General features: G+C 34.5%; 1 protein-coding gene across 1 annotated transcript in view; it reads left to right on the plus strand.

Annotated features, from left to right (window-relative positions):
- The window catches only part of IL1RAPL1 (interleukin 1 receptor accessory protein like 1), a 1,386,881-nt gene that overhangs the window by 1,073,783 nt on the left and 295,065 nt on the right, over window positions 1–18,033 (plus strand). Inside the window, exon 7 of the mRNA XM_041740328.1 lies at window positions 1,638–1,712. Within this exon, the coding sequence (XP_041596262.1) occupies window positions 1,638–1,712 (75 nt within the window). The remainder of the gene's footprint in view (window positions 1–1,637; window positions 1,713–18,033) is intronic.

The following is an 18,033-nucleotide window of genomic DNA, read 5'->3' on the forward strand; positions in this document are numbered from 1 at the left end:
TTGTAACTACATAATCACAAAATTTTATAAATTGAGTTAATTTACTGAATAAGCCAGTTATTTTGGTACCATAGTTGCTTTTGAAATTCACTGAAATCATATGAGAACATGATCCTAGGAAATGTGGCTTTTTGACCTACCCATTAATGGTGAACTATTTTGCCAATGTTTATTGAATAATCTGTTTATTTAGCTGGTGGGAGAATAGAAATCTGTTAATCTCACTTAAGGCAAGAAATAAGAGTAAGGTTAATCAGAGATGTCAAATCTTTGAGAAGAATTTCAGAGTGATTTATCTCATCCCATTATTCCAACTTTCCTTTCCCCTTCATTTCTATCCCTGTGTTAAATGCTAACGAAGATGAATGAATAATGCATTCAATTAGTTACAAATGAAAGCTATTGATCCTATGTGAGGTTAATGTCCGAAACTAGGACTCTTAAAATTCATCCCTGTTTTTCTATGTTGGGGATGCATGATTCATTTGTACTGACTGTGTTTTCTGTTAAAGAGAGATGAAGGTGAGCTGCCCAGGCAGATTGAATTCTCGAATCCTTTGGTGATAAGGACATGTGGCCAAGTCCTGGCACTGTTGTGTAGATCAGCCTTCCAGTTATCCCCCAACTGGCATGTTCTCCTGGCAAGGAAGGAATAAAGCCCTCCAAGTGAAAACGTTTAGTTCAAAAATCCTTAATTGATCATTTCTGTACTTGTTACAGAGTGAAGGTTGCAGTGATGGGTTTCAAGGGACCTTGGAGATTCAATCAGAGAGGGTGGGGAAGGAGGCTTAATGAAGGAGAACTGCCTATTTGTCTAAAGTCCAGACAGTCTAGTTTAGCTAGGAATGAGGTTTGCAGGAGGAAATCTATCTTCAAGGGGCTTAATAGTGAACTCTTAGATCCGTAGGCCGATAACTGATAAATTGATAAGAGCGCAGAGCAGAAATATGTGGAAGCTGAAAAATCAAAGCAAATACATCATGCAAATTAGCAATAAATGCTACAAAATGTAATGAGTAATAGTAATAATGAGTTTCGAGTAAATGGAAAGTATCATTTAAAATATTATCTTGGTGAATACCTGTGTGCATGTTTGAGCACGCAGCTTATACTTGGACTAATTAAATGTCACATTGCTATCCCATTTAGTGACTGTGTATAAGAAATACTCAATTTTCTTATTAAGTTATCAGTTTTGAGGCAGTGTGATCCAGGGTATGGAAACTAAAAAAGGGATTAAGGAGAATAAGACAACATTATGTCCCCCAAATTGTCACAAATGTTTAATTTTAATTAACACAGAGAAAATATAGAGTAGCTTTTAAAATGGAAAACAAGGTGCAAATTGAAAATAGTTGATGAAGCACTGTCATATGTTCTTACGAACTGGCCAATCCTGATTCTTACTTCAACGGTCTCATGTGACTATCAATTTGGAAGTGTTATATTTGACTCATGTACTATCTAATAGCTTTTTAGCTCGCCTGAAGGTACTACTTGCAATATGTAAGTCATTACTTGGTAGAATGCTTTGACACACTGCTCTCAGAATAAAAAAAAATATTTGGGAAAATAAAACTGTGCATCATTCAGCTCATACAGTATAACTAGAAGTCTGTATTGTTGTTGTTTTTCAGCACCTCTGACTGATAAGCCACCCAAGCTTTTGTATCCTATGGAAAGTAAACTGACAATTCAGGAGACTCAGCTGGGTGAGTAATTCCTTAATTCTGGTTAATACCCTTTTCTCAATACATTCTGACAGTTAATAAGCCTAGATTGTAACCTGATGTCATCCTCTAAGCCAAACCTATGTGTATATAAAGGGAGCAAAATTAGGAAATCCCAGCAAACATGGCCCATTCCATCCCCCACAGTGTGTGCATTGGACACATATGTCCAACCTGGACATATGGATGTAAAGACTTGTGTGTTTTTCAGATGGTTGTAAGGAAATGAGATGGGTTGAAGATTTTACTGATGGCATTATATTGTCATTTTATAAGGCTTGAATTGGTTTTACAACAGGCAGTGTGGAACTCTTTGAGGTATAATATACCATTAATACATTAAAATACAATTTTTGCATATTAGGAGAAAAGATACAGATTCATTAAGTGTTGCCATTACAGTTAAAAATCATTTTTATCTAATCAAATATAAAGGAATCATGCTATTTTATTTTTAATAAAAATGTGAGCAGGTGGCTTGGTTAAAGGACTAATAGGTTTGGAACGCAAGAACATGGACAAAATTGCTTTGGTAAAAATATCCAGTTGTATACAAGTCAGAATTCTGACATAGTTATCTTAGAGCTCAGTCTAGAATTTCTGAATGTGATGTATCTATATTCAGTATAATTTTAAGTATAATTTTAACCATATATTCATTTTTGTTAAGGAATTTTTCCTATACTCACCATTTGGCAGTAGAAATACTCTATTATATACAATTGATAGCCCATCCCTTAAGTTATCATTGCTATTATTGTTTGGCGAGTGAAAATATGGATTAAAATTGTAAGTCATCTTCAAAATGAAGATTACAGATGTGATCACCTTTAATAATAGTGTATTCAAATTTATAGTGCAAAAAGATATGGTCTTAGAACCTATGAAATTACTATAGTCACCAGATTTCTAACATTGGAAATATTTACTAACTTTAAGTCATGAACATATGCAAGACTTATACAAGTCAGGGTATCAATATGCTTCTTTGACAGTAAACCCAAGTCTTTGAATTGATGCCATATACATATAAGTGGTATTCTAATTGTCATTATTTTGCAATAGAAGACCACAAACATCATTAAACAGTGCTATATATGAAACAAAGAGATATATTAAAATTGCATTGTACTCTTTACTCATGTTATGGTATATTGAAGTATATTAGATTTTATTGCTACTTCCTGAGAAAATGTTGAAATGCAAATTCTAAGTGGCCACACTTATACACACCTTTCAATAACTTCTAGGAAGATGTATTTCTAAGGAGCTATACAAAACTATATACATCGTGGAAAAGAAGTTTATGGTACCAGTTGTCAGTAGTGAACATAGTGAAAATGAAATTGTATCTTTTTACTTGACAACATAATTTAAAGAATACTGTGATGATTGCCCTTTAGGTTTTCTTATATTATCTATTGCTCTCTACATTGTACTAAAGTGTTATACAAAATGGAATAATTCGGAAAGCTTTCCTTTTAAAAAATTACTTTTTCTTGAACAAAAATTATAAAGACTAATCAAATAGATTTGAAATTATGAAAATTTCTTATGCAGATTGGAAGTTACAACTGTATACTCATTTGAGGAAATATGTGCATGTGTGTTAGCAAAATTCTCTGAGAAGTACTATAACTCCTTTATTACCTCCACCAAAAGGAGCATGAGTTCTCTTTAAGTAACAAACTAGAGACATCAACCTGGGATTTGGATTATTTTAAACAACTTTTGTTTCATTTTATTTTCTGATTCCAACTCTCAGTATATAGGATAAATCATTTACTAACTAAAGAAATTTAACCTTAATCCTTGAACTTTTGGAGCAACAATTGATTTGAAAAAACTACCCTGTTAGTATTGTTACTGCAATAGTATTGGGGTAGGTGAACAGCTGATCAAATGGTAAGTGAAAATAGGAAATAATATTAAGGACCAAACAAAAGGACTCCACATGCCTAAAATATATTTGTTTTCTACAAAGTGAACTTTGATTTTTCAACTCCTAGGGATTTAATCTTTGCCTTTCCAGGCTTGAAAAAGCTATCAAATTCAAGGTCAAATGTGTTATACCTTAAGAAAAGGGAACTGAATGAAGTTTCCTCGGGTGGGAGTCAGGAGACTGGCCAGGACCAGTGATGGACAGCCTGTAAGTGGTACCTACTCTTAGGATAAGGTGAGAATCTCCAATAGTCTCATTGGCCAAGAGGTCAGGTATCTGACTCAACCTTGTCCTTAAATGAGGATTGACCTTAGAGGATAATAAAACTACCACATGAACTATAGTATAAGAATAATAATCAATAACTACACAAAGCCAAGTTGGTATATGTCTGGTGACCTAACTTGAACATCCTAGCAAAGTTATACACACATCCATCTGACCTTGATAACTGTAAATCCATCAGCTCTCCAGTTTGCCTGTAAATATATAACAATAATAATGTCCTAGATAAAATCATGAAATACATGGATTTGTCTTCATCGCCATATTCCCCTTTATCTGCCATTTGCTGGCTGTGCCCACCTTTCCCTTTCCATATCCCTCGTGGCTTCCTTTTTTTCCAGTTCCTTCATCTTCTCAAAACTGGAAAGGTTCTGATAGTAATCATTTAAACTATTCCAGTGTAGAAAGCAAAAGACACAAAATAGCAGAAGTACTGGGGACAAAATACATAAGAGTAACTCAATGCATATAAAATATGTAAATTGGTGGGTTTGAATTTTAATCAATTTTAAGGTGGTTATACCCTAGCACTTCCATTTTTAAGTGGCATCAATGTGTTGTTTCACAATATGAAAAAAAGAACTTCGTCCTCTTTAAATAACTTTAAAATATCTGGAAATGTCTGGACAGCACTTTCTTGGATAAAATTCCAGAAATCTTGCTGTACAGTTCTGAAAATATGTTCAAGAGGTGAGCCTGACTTAGTCCTTTAAGGCTGTAGTAGTCAAGAGAATTAAAAGACAGACACTCTAGTCTTGCTCAGTTTGATCCCTGAGAGTGTCAGTCAGAGATGTGACCTTGTTATGGCCAGGAACCCATTTTCAGAACCTTCCAGAACAGAGAATGTTATATTCATTGTTACCAGACTTCCACAGAGTAGAAATTCATCCCACTATTGACCTAGTGAGACACATTATACTTTATAACTTAGAATTGACTGAAAATTTCCTTTAATTACTCATTTACATAAGGGTATCACTGCATTTAAATTTTGTTTTTTGGTTTTTGTTTTTTTTGCTTAAAAAATAATTGTACAGGTTAATGGTAGAAATTTTGGAGAAATACAGGAATGAATATACCTCTATTAAATCTTCTCAGAAAATATCCATTTAATGGCTACATGATATCCATGAGTGTCCTGTAATTTCATATATATTTATTGCTGGAAATTTTTTCCATAGTTCATCATCATAAGTAATGATGCAGTGCTCTTTACTTATACATTTTCCTTTGACTTTATAATTATTTCAACACATCAGATTCTGAAAAGGGAAAATAATAGGTAAAAGTAAATAATTTTATATAAATTTCTTGCTGTATTTTCAAAATTCTTACCAAAGACGTTGTATAAACTCTCACCAGATGTATATAACAAATTTTTTAAATGTTTAAATTCAACTTGTTTAAACTAAGAAAAAAAGTTCATCCATTTCTCCCAATCTCTAGCCCCCCACCTCTTGCAACCACCAATCTGTTTAGTGAATCTATGAACTTGTTTTTTGTTTCGTTTTGGGTTTTTTCTTAGATTCTACATGTAAGAGAGAACATACAGTATTTGTTTTTCCTGTCTGACTTATTTCACTTAGCTTAATACCCTCAGGGTCCATCCAGGTTGTCATAAATTGCAAGATTTCGATTTTTTTTTTATGGCTGAGTAGTATCTTATTGTAGATAAATTATATCTAATCTATGTCTATGTCTATATCTATATCTATATCTATATCCATACACACACACCACATCTTCTTTATCCATTCATCCACTGATGGACACTTGGGTTGTTTCAATATCTTGACTATTGAAAACAATATATATATATGTATATACAAATATATATATATTATATATTATATATATATATATATTTACAAATTAGTGTTTTCATTATCTTCAAATAAATACCTAGAAGTAGAATTGCTGGATCATATGATAGTCCTATTTTTAATTTTTTGAGGGACCTCCATGCTGTTTTCCGTAGTAGTTGCACCAATTTACATTCCCACCATGGATGTACAGGTTCCCTTTTATCCACATCCTCTCCAACATTTATTATTTGTTGTCTTTTTGATGATAGCTATCTGACAGGTGTGAGGTGATATCTTAGGGTGGTTTTGATTTGCAGTTCCCTGATGATTAATAACACTGAGCATCCCTTTATGTTCCTGTTGGCCACTTGTATACCTTCTTTGGAAAATGTCTATTCAGGTCTTCTGTCCATTTTTAAAATCAGATCGGGGGTATTTTTGTTGTTATTATTAAGTCTTTTTTTGTGTATTGTGAATATTAGCTCCTCAGATACATAATCTGTAATTATTTTCTCTGCTTCATTAGGTGGCCTTTTTTTTTTTTTTTGGTGGCTTCCTTTGTCATGCAGAAGTTTTTTAGTTTGATGTTATTCCACTTTGATATTTTTGCCTTTGTTTCTTTTGCTTTTGGAGTCAGATCCAAAAGTTCCATATCAAAACTGATGTCGGGGAGCTACAGCCTATGTTTTTCTTTAGAAGTTTTATGGTTTAAGTCTTACGTTCAATTTGGTTATCCATTTTGAGTTAATGTTTGTCTTTGGTATTAGTATTACTTTTATTCTTTAGCTTGTGTCTGTCCAGTTTTCCCAACACCATTTATTAAAGAGGCTGTCTTTTTCCCATTGTATATTCTTGGCTCTTTCTTCATAAATTAATTGACAAGTTATGTGTGAGGTCATTTCAAGCCTATTCTTTTCCCTTGATCTATATGTCTGTTTTTATGCCAATACCTACTTTTTAATTACTATAACTTCATAATATAGTTTGAAATAAGTTAGCATGATGTCTACAGCTTTATTCTTTATCAAGACAGCTTTGGCTATTTGTAGTCTTCTATGTTCCCATACAAATTTTAGGATTGTTTATTCTATTTCTGTGAAGAAATACCTTTGGAATTTTGATAGCAGTTGCATTAAATCTGTATATTACTTTGGGTAGTTTTGAGATTTTAACAATATTAATTTTTCCAATCCATGAGAATGGAATAGCTTTTTATTTATCTATTCATTTATTTTTGTCTTCTTCAATTTATTTTATTAATTTCTTACATTTTCAAATATACACATCTTTCACTTCCTTGGTTAAATTTATTCCTAGGAATTTTATTCTTTTTTGATACAATTGTAAGTGGGATTGTTTTCTTTTCTTTTAATTTAAATTCAGTTAGCCAACATAAATACATATTTACTTTCAGATGTAGTGTTCAATGATTTATCAGTTCAGTTGCAAATAATACCCAGTTTTGGGATAGTTTTCTTAATTTCTCTTTCTGATAGTTAATTATTAATGTATAGAAATGCAACAAATTTCTGTGTATTGATTTTGTATCCTGAAATTTTGTTGAATTCATTTATTAGTTCTAACAGGCTCTAGAGTTTAGAGTTCTAATGAGTTTAATAACTTTTTAATCTTTGATAAGATTAATAAAATGATACATCTTTGTAACATAGTGCTTTTGAAGGAAAACTCAGTTTCCTTTGGTGTCAGAATTACTTCTTCCTTTTCCCACTTAACCTCTTTCTCTCACTCTTTACTCATTGCATACAAGTGCCCTCTCTTTTTTCAGAATTAGCCACATTTGAAGGGTTTCAGATAAATGGAGATTATTTAAGTAAATACCTGTGATTGATGAAATATGGAAACCTAATTGAATGTCTTTAGTCTCTATGTATTTTCTTCTCTTGCTTATCCTAATACTCAACTGAGTACTTTCTCTAGATGCTATGTTTTTTAATAAAGTTCACAGTAATTTTGTGATATACCTTGGGCACAGGGAATGCCAATAAATACTAATTAATGACAAGATATACATGCCACAAAGGGCACACATCTCTAAATTTTCTGCAAGAGAAAATAGTGAGACTGAACTGAATAAACTGTCCAGTAGCACTCTTATTTTTTCTTTAATATTTAGTAATGTTTGTTAAGTTTGTTAAAAAGCAAACACTTCTGTATCTGAGCAAGTAACAAGGATTCACCATATGTTAACATGAAGAGGAAAGTGGTTGATGACAATATTGAAACCTCAAATTTTTGGACATCTGTCCAAGTAAAGGAGACACATAACATGTAACTTTATCCAGTTTGGCTATGGGCTAATTAAAATAAAGTGTCACACTAGAACTTGAGTAGCACATTGTGCCCTATTATACCATATTATAGTTTGCAGGATTTTAAATTTCAAATAGGCTGAGGGAAAAATGTTCATATCTTATATAATAGATCCTGACTGATATCCTTAAAGGAAAACTTCTTATTATGTAAATTATACATTTAATTTACTGTGTTGCTAAAATAATTAATTATTGAAACATATCCTACTTCATGCTTTTTTGAGGATAATTGACACATGCTATTACATTAGTTTCATGTATACAACATAGTATTTCATCAACTCAATATATTATGCTATATGCTCACCACAAGTATAGCTATCATCTGTCATATGATGTTATTCTGATACCAATGACTCTATTCTCTGTGCGGTATCTTTTATTACCATAACTTACTCATTCCATAACTGGGAGCCTTATATCCTGGAGCTGTGTATAAATATATTGTGTCTGGGGATCCCTGGGTGGCGCAGCGGTTTGGCGCCTGCCTTTGGCCCAGGGCGCGATCCTGGAGACCCGGGATCGAATCCCACGTCGGGCTCCCGGTGCATGGAGCCTGCTTCTCCCTCTGCCTGTGTCTCTGCCTCTCTTTCTCTCTCTCTGTATGACTATCAAAAATAAATAATTAAAAAAAAGACTGACAGAACGGAAAAAGAAATTATAGAAGGGATTTCTGAAGGAGATTTAAAAAATATATATATATTGTGTCTGGAATGTTTTACCACAAATATACTAATTGAGATTTTAATCAAAGGAGACCCCATAGGGAATTACTATCTGACATTTGCTATCTGGGTATGTATTTTAATAGCTTGAAACAAAGCATACCTTCTCTGAATAGTCACTACTCTATCTTTCTAAAATTGGAAAGCTTGTTTCTTTTTCAGGTAGGGAAGTACTTAATATCAGTATCCTAGAAACAAAACAATTTGTGTGTTGAATATGATACCTCATCCTGAAAGTGGCATATAATACTGTTGATGCTAAAAAGTGCTCTGTTGTTAAGTCATGCAAGTGATGCAAATATGACCTTGCTTTCCAAGAAGTAGGGAAGGAAACAATGACTGGATTTTTCCATCCACAGTTACTCTTGGTTGTTTGGGAACAAATGTAATGTTGATGACTTTGTTTTTACTGCCATATAGGGAAAGTACAAGGCATATTTTTGCTGACAAACTTATATAAAAAAAACTGTAAACCTTCCTTTCACTCTGGATAAAAACATGTGTATCCAAAGTCCAAGTTTTAGATGAAAAATGATGTACTTGTTGCCCACTTGAGAAAGATATGCAGATCAGCATAGTTCTGTTGCCTGGCATAACACTTGTTAGACATAAATTGGAGCTTTTGGACAAATAGATATCATAATTAAAGCATATAAAAGCAAATAAAGACTGGTATTATAATTATATAAACTGATGACATTCAGTTCTACTAACTCCAGATTTATCATGACATGATAAACGAAAGTAATAACTCTTTACAGCTGTTGTGGTCTGATATCTTACTTTTGAAACCAAAAGCCCCTTAAAGATCATGATTTGTAACCTGAGGAAGAATATTTTTATATTAGTATTTAGTTAATACTTCATATCATAAAGCAAACAAGAAATCAACAAATGGAAACTAGTTTTAGTATTCTTAGATAATTATATGACCCAACTTATATGAATCTCATAGATTTCAAAATCAAAGTCTTTCTTTAGTGCTAGAGAAGAGGAATAGGTTGGGTAAAAATGCAGCTTGAATGTTTGCATTAAAAAATACCTATCTAAGCAGAAGTCGAACTTCCTTTTGAATTGTTAACCATTCAAGGCCTAATGCTATGACAGGTTAAGAAAGATGGAGATGGAGGTTAGAGCGGTAGCTATAGGTCACTGATATCTGAAAATCTGGAAGCTAGTTGAAGCACTTGTTAAATGCATTAAAAACTGGAATAAAGACAATAAAGTACACCTGCTTGTTCTTACCTTGGAAAAGGGCCAAAAGGAGGAAGAAAGATGGGAAGAAAGAAAAAGTCCAAGAGTGTTGTTACAAAACCAGTGCAGAAAGTCCAGTGAAATTCCCAGCTCTGGATCTAGTTCTGGTCTAGTTTGTTGGACACAAATCATGCAGATTACTCTTCTGTTACAGCACTGAGTACTACTTTATGTGTTGCTGACCCCCTAAGCAACCAGATATGAGTAACTCTTCACAACTCTAAATTTAGGAGCTTTAGAAAGTGGAGATGCTTTGATAGTTATCAAGCCAAATCTTCCCTTTAACTGACGAGAAAACAGAGACAAAAAATTAATGTATTCTTTTAAAGATTTCATTTATTTATTCATGAGAGACAGAGGGAGAGAGAGAGAGAGAGAGAGAGGCAGAGGGAGAAGCAGGCTCCATGCAGGGAGCCCGATGTGGGACTCGATCTCAGGTCTCCATGATTAGGCCCTGGGCTGAAGGCAGCGCTAAACCGCTGAGCCACCCAGGCTGCCCTTAATGTATGTTTTTACATCACAAATTTTACAAAAACAAATTTGTTATCATCATCATGGTTTTCCACTTCTCCTTCTTTTTTCGTATTCTTCCTGGTGGTATTGTTATTGTTCAATTATTTTGGTTATAATAAAAAGGAAACATATGGCTCTGGTTCCCAGTTCAGGTCATTCTGTCACACAGACCTAGATGACAGTCCAGCTCTGCCACTTACTACTAGTATAACCTTGAACAAGCAGCCCTAATTTTCCAGAAAAAGAACTTATGATAAGACCTCCCTCTTTGGAGTTAATGTGGGTATTTAATGAGATAATGCATGTAAAGATTAGTACATTGCCTGGTATATATTAAGTAGTCAATATGTGTTTGCCGCTAGTAGTTGAGATATTTTAATGCTATATATTGAATGCTGTATATAGAAGATTCCTGAAGTGCATTCTGAGTGCAAGTGATTATTGGATCATGTTTATATTCTTACTAGAGTGTCATACTGTGGCATCAGACATGGGCTTCATTATAGTATGGGTAATATTTTAGAAAATTAATTTCTACTTCCCCTCTAAGAACATAATATGTATATTAAATTTTTCTACTTACATTAGATTATATCTTAAAGAAATTATTGATTTTAGATTACTTCTTCAACAAATCTACCCAAAGGCATATAGTAAGTACATAGTTCTGACAGAAGAAAATGATTCCCATTCTTTTAAAAAATGACCGTGTAATGGACACTAAGCCACACAAATTTATAAATAACCGTCAAGAAGAAAGTAAGATTGAAAAACATTATTTTTCTAAACTAAAGAAATTCAGATATAATATCTCTTAAGACAAAGGACATGAGAATAATCTTACAAAACAGAGCATCAAGCCATTTTGCCTGTCAAGTTCCTCCTGAAGGTTTTGGCGACAGTCATATTCATTTTACAGAAAAATACTGCTTTTCTTCTGACAAGCACCGTTATCACAAAGCTTTCTGACTCATTCTCAATGATTGAAGTTTACTAGCATAGAAACATGCAGTGAGTATCCTATGTTAACAAGGAACTCCTTCTGAATTTGCAAAGTAAATGCCAATTTATCAGAAATAAACCTATCTGAAGACATTATGGTGTAGAATATTGAAAGAGGTTTCAGAATAAAAGTATGTACCACATGACTAATGTTCATTAGAATAGAAACTATAAAAAGACCCACATCATTTAAAATTTGAATATAAAGAGAAATGTTCATCCATAAATTTCCTCTTGAATTTTGGCTAAATAACTGAGCATTCCTAAATTATATGCAGACTCTTCACGAAAAATAACTTCTGCTTGAATATGATTATGAAAACAGAATACCAGTATTTTATGATTTAATGTTAAAACACTTAGCATTCTAGACATACCTTACTCTACCAACTTCATATGTTCCTACAGATTTGTGGGTAAATTGAATCATCATAACTTCAGAGAAGTGTTCCTTTCGTTTTTGATTGATCTTTAATTAGTATTGGCTTAATATGTCAGTTTTGAGAGGCTTTGTCCCCCAGTCTCTCTTAAGCAGCTAATGATCAATGAAAGATTTATATGCACAAGGGAAATATGCTATTTAAAGAAACTCTGGGGTGAATAATTTTATCTAAGAATCCTTTTGTAATTGAATAAGCACCCCCGTAACTTTTCTCTGTGGTAGTACAAATTTCTACATTTTCCTGAGATGAGGGTCATCGATATTAAACTGCAAGTGGTATTTCTAACTAACCCCGGGAAAGGATCAGCCACCCCTCACTTCTTCTGGCTTCCCCCTGCCTATCAGCTGAAACTGCTGTCCCTACTGTGACTTTCTGCCTCCTGTGAGGAAATATTAAATTATATTCACCAGCTTCAGAATCAATGGTATTTTTATTTCAATCTGATTATTTGAAAATTGATGTGGTAGGATAGAATATTTGAGGAACCAGAATGTCTCAGGTCCAGTTATGACAGGACAGTTAATTGCTGTAAGGGACACACTTCGTAGGCCACTATACTCTCTTTGCCTTGGTTTTGTTGAAATGTCCCCTAATAGAATGACTGTCAGTGGTGTCCTTTGTTTTTCCATGTCTAAAATTGTGATGAAAGTTCCTATTCCTGAGTGTAAAGGGAGCATTTTGTATTTTGATTCTTCTTGAATTTATATGGCCCTTTGCATTACATCATTCTGCTGCTGATCATGCAATTTTCTTCTTCGTGTATTCATATATATTTAGTAAACTTTTTCTTTCTTGTTTTTTAAAGATTTTATTTATTTATTTATGAGAGACACACATACACAGAGAGAGAGAGAGAGGCAGAGACACAGGTAGAGGGAGAAGCAGGCTCCATTCAGGGAGCCGACGTGGGACTCGATCCCGGGTCTCCAGGATCAGGCCCTGGGCCGAAGGCAGAACTAAACCACTGAGCCACCCAGACTTCCCAAGTTTTTCTTTTTAATATGAAAGTATATACAATATAATTTTATTTGTTACTTTCTTTTTTAAAAAAAAAACTGTTGGAATTGTTCTTTATTTTTATCCAATTGAACAAAATTTGTTTCTTTTTTTTATTGGAGTTCGATTTGCCAACATATAGAATAACACCCAGTGCTCATCCCATCAAGTGCCCCCTCAGTGCCCGTCACCCAGTCACCCCCACACCCCGCCAACCTCCCCTTCCACCAGCCCTAGTTTGTTTCCCAGAGTTAGGAGTCTCTCATGTTCTGTCTCCCTCACTGATATTTCCCACTCATTTTCTCTCCTTTCCCCTATAATCCCTTTCACTATTCTTTATATTCCCTGAATGAATGAGACCATGTAATGTTTGTTACCTTCTGAATGCCAAAACATTCACCTTTTAAGATGTGCCTAAATGATATACTCCAGAACATGGAAGATAAGCCCAATGTATAGAATATCTAGAATGCTTTAAAACCTGAGCCTCACGGTAAACGCCCATGATGAGACCTCTTTTCCAATTCACTGCACACAAGGCCAAAGTTACTTTCTCAGAAACAGTAAGGAATATTTAAAATTTCCTAAAGTTTATAAAATCTAATTATAGTATGTATTATCCACTTGAATATTTTTTTAAGATCAAAGAAAAAGCTTATCAGAGCTTTTCCTTTCCCAAATTCAGCTGTATTGAAGTGTCTTGGGCCAATGGTCTGGTCAGCAGATGTCTCCCACTTCCACTTTTGGCAAGAAGGGGGAGAAATACTTCAGGCTCCTTCGGATTCCGAAAGAATCAGTGATTCCCTCTCCCCTCTGACTTCCTCACAATGGTCTCCTCAAAATTAAAAGCAGGCTATAAGCTTTCTCAATCTCAGAGAATTTTTGTTTCTAGTTTAATAAAAGCAGGGCACCCATCTCACACTTTCTTGCTGAAGAATTGTGTTTACAGAAACTTGGCAGGTCTTTGAGTAGGAAGAGAACAAAAGAAAGTGCATTGCTTTTCTGGAAAAATTAAATTGAATGCATCCTGTCACATCAAGCCATCACTAGAAATAAGATACTTAAAATACGATGAGTTTTAAGAAAACTTGAGATTATTACAACAAATCTTCAGTAAGAAGCCATTATGTGAAATCGCTTAGGGAAAGTAGAGTACGTGTTTTTGTTTTCTCTTCTTAAAAGAAAGATTTTAGTGTTTCTGATGCATGTACATTTCTGATTTGATAACGTCAGTTATCTTGGCAACTTTAAGATCTTTAATTCATCAATTAAAATTTTAAATGCTCTCTGAATAATGTTCCTAATTTTGGCTACAATTACTTGAGATGCAATTAGACTATTATGCAATCTACTTGTTATGTACAGCTTGTTATCAAGTAGTATGGATATTTGCTTCAGAATTATATATCACATATTATATTTATAGAAGGATTTATACAAAGATTTTTTTAGATATAAATGTAATTTGTAATGATTATTTTTTGCGGAAAAAAACTATTCTCCATGAATAATATATTATCACTCCAGTTCTGTTTATTAGGATTTGCTACTAATTAGAGAGCAGGAGCAACATTTTTATATAATGGGGGATAAATAAAATAAGTGAATCTTGTATTAGGCGAATATATGAGCTAGTAGCTGCAGGTGAAATTAAGTGCCACAGAGAACATCAGTTACTATATATGAAAGAAATGTCAAATCAAGAGAGAATTCTACTGTTAACAGATTCGGGGTAGACAGGCCTTTATTTTCTTTCAGTCCATATATGTGCATGAAATAAAATAGAGAATTGACGCAAGTGGATGAACAATGTATAGGGAAAATAATCCAGAAACATTTCTTTTTGTCTCAAATAGATGGCTATTTCAAGCAAGAGTTAATTTGAGGGATTTTTTTTTTGATCAGTTTCCTTACAATTAAAGACTCACAGGTTCTGATATTTCATCACCAGGGCTCTGATCACAAGTGACAAACCACTTAAAAGGCAGGAGTGGGGCTGGCTTTGAGAATGACTGGGACAATGCTCAGATTTTCTGTTCTTCTTCTCTCTTTCTCTCTACATGTAAATCCTTTTAGAGGTAGAGCATGCCAGGGGGTGGGTGAGCTTAGGGGATGAGAGCAATACTCTGCTCAGTTCTAACTGAGACGAAAAGTGGAGTTTGGAACTCTAGCTCAAGTTGGAGATTCTCTGAGGAGGAGTTCTGATTGCCCTAGCTTAGGTTCCAGATCTAAATTTTGAACCGATTTCTGTGGCCTCAGAATTGAAACACGTTGTCCCAGCAGCTCTTGCATGCTCTATGTCCTGTGGCGAGGAAGCCTATGTGTTGGTGTGAGTACATGAATACCAACAGGGTGGAGGGTGGAGAAAGGAAGGATGGGACTTGTACCAGATGAAGAGGACAAAGCAATAGATATTACAGGGGCTAAGTTTTCATAATCAGTATTTATTTTCTTTAAAGTCCTTTGTTAATCCACATCCTATTAATTTAGCTGTCATCCTTACTTTGTCTGTTCATTAGCTTAGTGGGGGCAGAATTCATCAGACTTTGAGTGCCATCTCTCTCAGGCTGAAAACTCTTCCTCGCCTCTCCTCTCAGCCAGTACTGACATCCCCTCTGTGTTTGAAGTGTGTACTTCTCAGCTGCACCTGCATCACCTCGCCACTGTCTCTGTGTGTTATATTATCTTTCAACCTTGAGCCTAATGTCAACCTCAAACCAAATGTCAGCTTCTCAGCTATTAAAGACATTTTCAGGCAAAAGATATGGTTCTTGAAAAGATAGAAATTCTACAGCTTGGGTTATAAAGTGAAGTTCATGTAATACCAATGAGTAGAGTAAGGCCAGGTATGATCTAATAAAGAGCAGTGGGGGCTTTGGTGAAGTGGGGAACATATGTCCTACTTAAAGGAATCCACATTCATTTTTGTATACAATATGAGCCAAATGAAATGTATCTGGTATATAGTTTTATTCTAATGGCCTCAGAGTCTAGTCACTCAGTTGGTAAATGCAGCGTTCATATCACCAAATACAGTTGCACGGTAGTGCTACCCTAAAAATCGTGTAGGTTTACAATTGGATCAGAATGGGTATCATGGAATATGAATCTATTGTATCATGCTATAGATTGGAACATGCTACAGACTGATTTGTAACATGTTTGGAACAACTAATATAATAAGATCTATCATCAGGAATCAAGGAGTTTTAAGCAACACAGTTAATAATAAAGGGAGAATCATGGGGTGCCTGGGCGGCTCAGTAGTAGAGCGTCTGCCTTTGGCTCAGGTCATTATCCCAGAGTCCTGGGATCGAGTCCCACATCGGGCTCCCTGCATGGAGTCTGCTTCTCCCTCTGCCTGTGTCTCTGCCTCTCTCTGTGTGTCTCTCATGAACAAATAAATAAAATCTTAAAACAAAAATAAAGGGAGAATCACCCCATCAGGTGATACAGTAATCATGGAGATAGAATCAAATGGCAAATTCTCTTTAGCAGTCTGGCCCCACAGAGAAGTAACCATGCCTATTTTGTTATCACAGACTTGCTACGTTAAAGTAGGAACACCTATCAACTATCCCAGCAGACATTTTTACTTTTCCTGTCTCTGCAAATTTTCCCTGGATATCTCTTTCCTTCTAAGTACCCATTCTTTAAAAATGGACATTACCTAATTTGCTTGAAAAGATATATCAAGAAAAGGATAGACTATAGGATCTATGATTATCCTTGCTTCATTAATTAAAGCTTACATGCAGTGGCTTTCCTGAGATTAATGCAATCATCGTTTCTATGTATAATCATCAGGATCAACAGGGTCAAGAGTTGAAGCAACAGAAAGTAGAAATCCAAATCTACTTCTTACAGAAAGTAGAAATTGTTAATGGGCATAACAATTTTTAGTCCAAAATACCAAAAATTAAAGTCAGTTTGACAAACTCTTAGTTTATTTTGGTAAGAAAATTATCTTTGTAAAATTGGAATCATGCTAGATTCACTGCTTAAAAATATCATGTTTGCCCCTTGGCTTGAAGATAAGGGCCAGTCCCTCCACAATCTGATTCCATTTTATCTTCGTCATTTCATTTACCCTCTTCCTAAGCTTACCCCATGGGCCAGGCATTCTTGACCATACCATGGACTTCCATGATTCTACCCTTTGCACATGCAATGCCTGCCATCTGGAATTTCCTCTCCTGCTTCTATTGTCTGTGCCTATGTACTCAAATTTTAAGATGCATGCCACTGTCGACTTTATGAAGCCTTCCCTGACTCCACTCCTACTAGACAGAATTAAATAACACTTCTCAAGTGCCAGCAAGTCTCTTTCTCACATTTTCAATCGAACATTTCTCTCATTTGGTGTACATATCATCATGTGTCAATTTCCCTTCTCTTGGAACTCTTAAAGAATGGACTACATTGTTTTCATCTTCGCATCCCTAATGTGTAGGTCAATACCTGATAGGCAGAAATAAATAAATGAACAAATCATATAGCATTTACTCAGGTTTAATACTCATAAACAAAATCCAACATTTATAACTCACCCTTTTCAATAGCTGTATACCACAGGGCAAGAGAATAAAAAACACTAAAACTGTTCATTTTGGTTTGATTGCCTGCTATGATTAAATATCCTACTTTATGGATGAAAGAAACAGATAAAGAAGGGCTCAGGAGTCTGGCTGAGCTATGAAGATCTAACTGGGAAGCCTGGCAATAAATCAAACCCAGATTAGACAGGGATAGAAAGATCAGATGGTCTTTGGAGGTCAACACAGAGCAGTAGGTTGAATTTGGAGAAATAAATAGGGGTTAAAAAAATAGTTACGTATTGCAGTTCAGCCAGGAAACTGATATGGGTTATTGAATTAACTGGCATCTTGAGTTTAAGGCAGATCTCTAGAGTTTATTCAAATAGACTTTATAATCTGAGGGCCAGAATGAGAAATGAGTTCACTAGTTCCATTTACTACTTTGTTATTGAGTGTCTACCAGGCAC

The sequence above is a fragment of the Vulpes lagopus genome, chromosome X (genome assembly GCF_018345385.1).
Source record: "Vulpes lagopus strain Blue_001 chromosome X, ASM1834538v1, whole genome shotgun sequence".
Classification (NCBI taxonomy): Eukaryota; Metazoa; Chordata; class Mammalia; order Carnivora; family Canidae; genus Vulpes; species Vulpes lagopus.